Genomic DNA, 2,578 nt, shown 5'->3' with positions numbered 1-2,578 from the left:
CCCGGGCCATCGTGGGCGCCGCCGCCGCCGCCCGCCGCGCCCGCACCACCCGCGCCGGCCATGAGCGCGAGCGAGGGCGACGAAATATGGTCCAGCAGGTCGCCAGGCTCGAGCGCCTGGTGGTGGTGGTGGTGGTGGTGGTGGTGCGCCAGCGGCACGGTGGACGTGGACGTGCATGGCACGCTGTTCATCGTGTGGTACGTGGCGTCTGGCTTGAATGGGTGGCTCTTGCCCTGGGACACGGCGATGTCCACGGCTGCCAGCGCCTCTGCCCGCGCCAGCAGCGTTTCGTCTAGGCTGGCGAAGAGGTTGCTCTGCAGCTGCAGGCGACACAAACCAAACCAAAACAAAACACACACGCACACACAAAACAAAAACAAAACAACAACAAAAAAAGCAGAAACACAAAACAAAACCACACACAAGCCGGAAAGCACAAGCAAAGGGCAAACCAAACACAAAGCAACCAAAATAACAATAACGGGGGTGGGGATAGTGGAGAACAGGAAAGACGGAATGGGGGGCACATTGGGGACGAGACAGGGGGGATAGATGAGTAGGGACGTATGTGTGGGGAGGGGGACAGATGCAGGGGAGAGGGGAACACAAGAACACATTCCGGGAACCGGCGTGGGAGACCAAAAAGGAGGGGGAAAAGAAGAAGAAATGGAGATGTAACTCGCAGCTGGGGACCCGTGTCACGCACCCGAACACGCACAGAGACCGCCTTTCCGAGGCGTGAAATTAACAGAGAAAGTGGAGGGAAGTCGAGAGTCACGGCCCCGGCGCTCCCCACTCTGATGGCAGGCGCCCGACACAGAGGCAGAGGCGACGGGAACACGACATTAAGCGCCACTGGACAAAACGTCCCTCGCAGCGGGATTCCTCTAAAAATCCCTGCCCGCAAATCCCCGCACCTGGACCTGTGAGCACACCAGCACCCGACATGCAGTGTCTCGGAGACGGGGAGGGGGCAGGCGCGCGGGCCGGGGCCGCGGGCGTGGGGCGCTTACCGGCGGCGTGGGTAGGCAGGCCCGCCGGATGGCCTCAGAGCTGGAGTGCAGCGACGGGTACTTGTGCTCAGGGAGGGTGGGATGCATGGCAAAGTGAGGCTGCTTGCTGTTCATAGACATCATCTTGATGGCTTGGCATGTAAATCCACAAACACTCCGAAAGTCTGCCGGAAAGTGCGCACGCCGGCTCCCCCGGCCTCCCTTCGGAGGCTGCAGCCGCGGCGGCTGGCGGCGCGGAGGCGGCGGCCGCGCCGGGGGCTGCTGCTGCTCCTCTGCTGCCGCCGCTGCCGCCCGGCGCTCCCTTTGACCGTGCAGAGCGCCGCGCACCGGCCTCGCGATCCCACTTCTCCTACAGCTCTAGCCCCGCGCGCCGACGGGATGCACTCCTCTTACACCTGAGCCCCACTTCTCGCGGCCGGTTCGGGGAGCTCTCGCGAGAGCTCCCGGCCCCGAAGCGCTGACAGGCATCAGCTGTCTCCGTCTGTCTGGCGCGCGCTCTCTCTCTCCGCGGCACCGTGCGTCTGCGCGCGCGCGCGCGCTCTCCCGGCCGCGACAGGCGCTTGGGAGCCGCTCTTATAGTGACCACCAGCAAGGACAGCGCAGGTGATGCACCTGTAGCTACCCGGGCATGCGCACTTGCACGCCTCACCTTTCCCAACGCGGCTCTGGAAAGATCAAAAGGGCTAGCTATTGTCTGAGGGTACGCACCTTTTAGGGGGAGGAAGACAAGATGCTCACAAGCCCGGTGGTGTTTTCCCTCTCTCAAACTCTCCCCCATCCCCACCGCAAGCCCTGAATATATGCGCATTACTTAGGCACACCTCCACTCCGGGATGTCTAACAAGCTGTTATATAATGTATACAGCTGGATATTTGTATGTTAAATTATGCCCGCGCATTCCTCTGTATACAGTATAAATAACAACACAGAAATGCAGAAGATGCTGTCTTTTGCTGCAAGAACCCGTTTCTTTCAAGGTTTATAAATAGGTTCCTGGAGGATAATCGCGGTGACAGACATTTGTTTGAAGCAGTCAGACGCTATTGATTTCCATATAATTTAATTTCCTCCGCATACTTTGTTGTTGTTGTTGTTGTTGTGAATATAACTGTGTCAGGCACCGACAGTGACAGCCACTTAGGAGCCACAAGGAGCGTGTGCGTTCTACCAGGGAACCGCTGTTGAAATGAAATTGTGCATTTCTCTTATTGTTTGTCTCCTTTAACCGTGTACAAACCCACATTTCAAACGAGCTCCGGGTGATCTGAGGCTTCTAGTAATCAAAAGGAAAAATAGTTAACAGGGTGTTGTTGGGATCCTTTCCTCTCCTCAGCGTGTACACACACACACACACACACACACACACACACACACACACACTTTATGCTGGAAACTCCAGAAAAGGAAATTGCTTTAGAGAAAAAAGAATAAGATGTTGAAAAGAGAACTTTCTTTTCCCTTCCATCGTTTTGGCTTCTTTGCCTCTTATCTCTGCCTCTCTCTCTCCCTCCCTCCGTGTGTGTGTGTGTGTGTGTGTGTGTGTGTGTGTGTGTTTTCTCTTTTC

The 2,578-nt window shown here is 57.1% G+C and overlaps 1 protein-coding gene across 1 annotated transcript in view; it reads right to left on the bottom strand.

Moving 5' to 3' along the window:
• The window catches only part of POU4F1 (POU class 4 homeobox 1), a 3,146-nt gene extending 1,230 nt beyond the window's left edge, over positions 1-1,916 (bottom strand). The window contains exons 1-2 of the mRNA XM_040487416.1: positions 1,014-1,916; positions 8-320 (exon numbers count right to left, since the gene is read on the bottom strand). Of these exons, the coding sequence (XP_040343350.1) occupies positions 8-320; positions 1,014-1,136 (436 nt within the window). The 5' untranslated portion in view covers positions 1,137-1,916. The remainder of the gene's footprint in view (positions 1-7; positions 321-1,013) is intronic.
• Positions 1,917-2,578: the final 662 nt, after the last annotated feature.

Source organism: Herpailurus yagouaroundi, unplaced genomic scaffold (assembly GCF_014898765.1).
Source record: "Herpailurus yagouaroundi ecotype Mexico unplaced genomic scaffold, PumYag 164, whole genome shotgun sequence".
NCBI lineage: Eukaryota > Metazoa > Chordata > Mammalia > Carnivora > Felidae > Herpailurus > Herpailurus yagouaroundi.
This window is presented reverse-complemented; position numbering and strand designations above follow the sequence as displayed.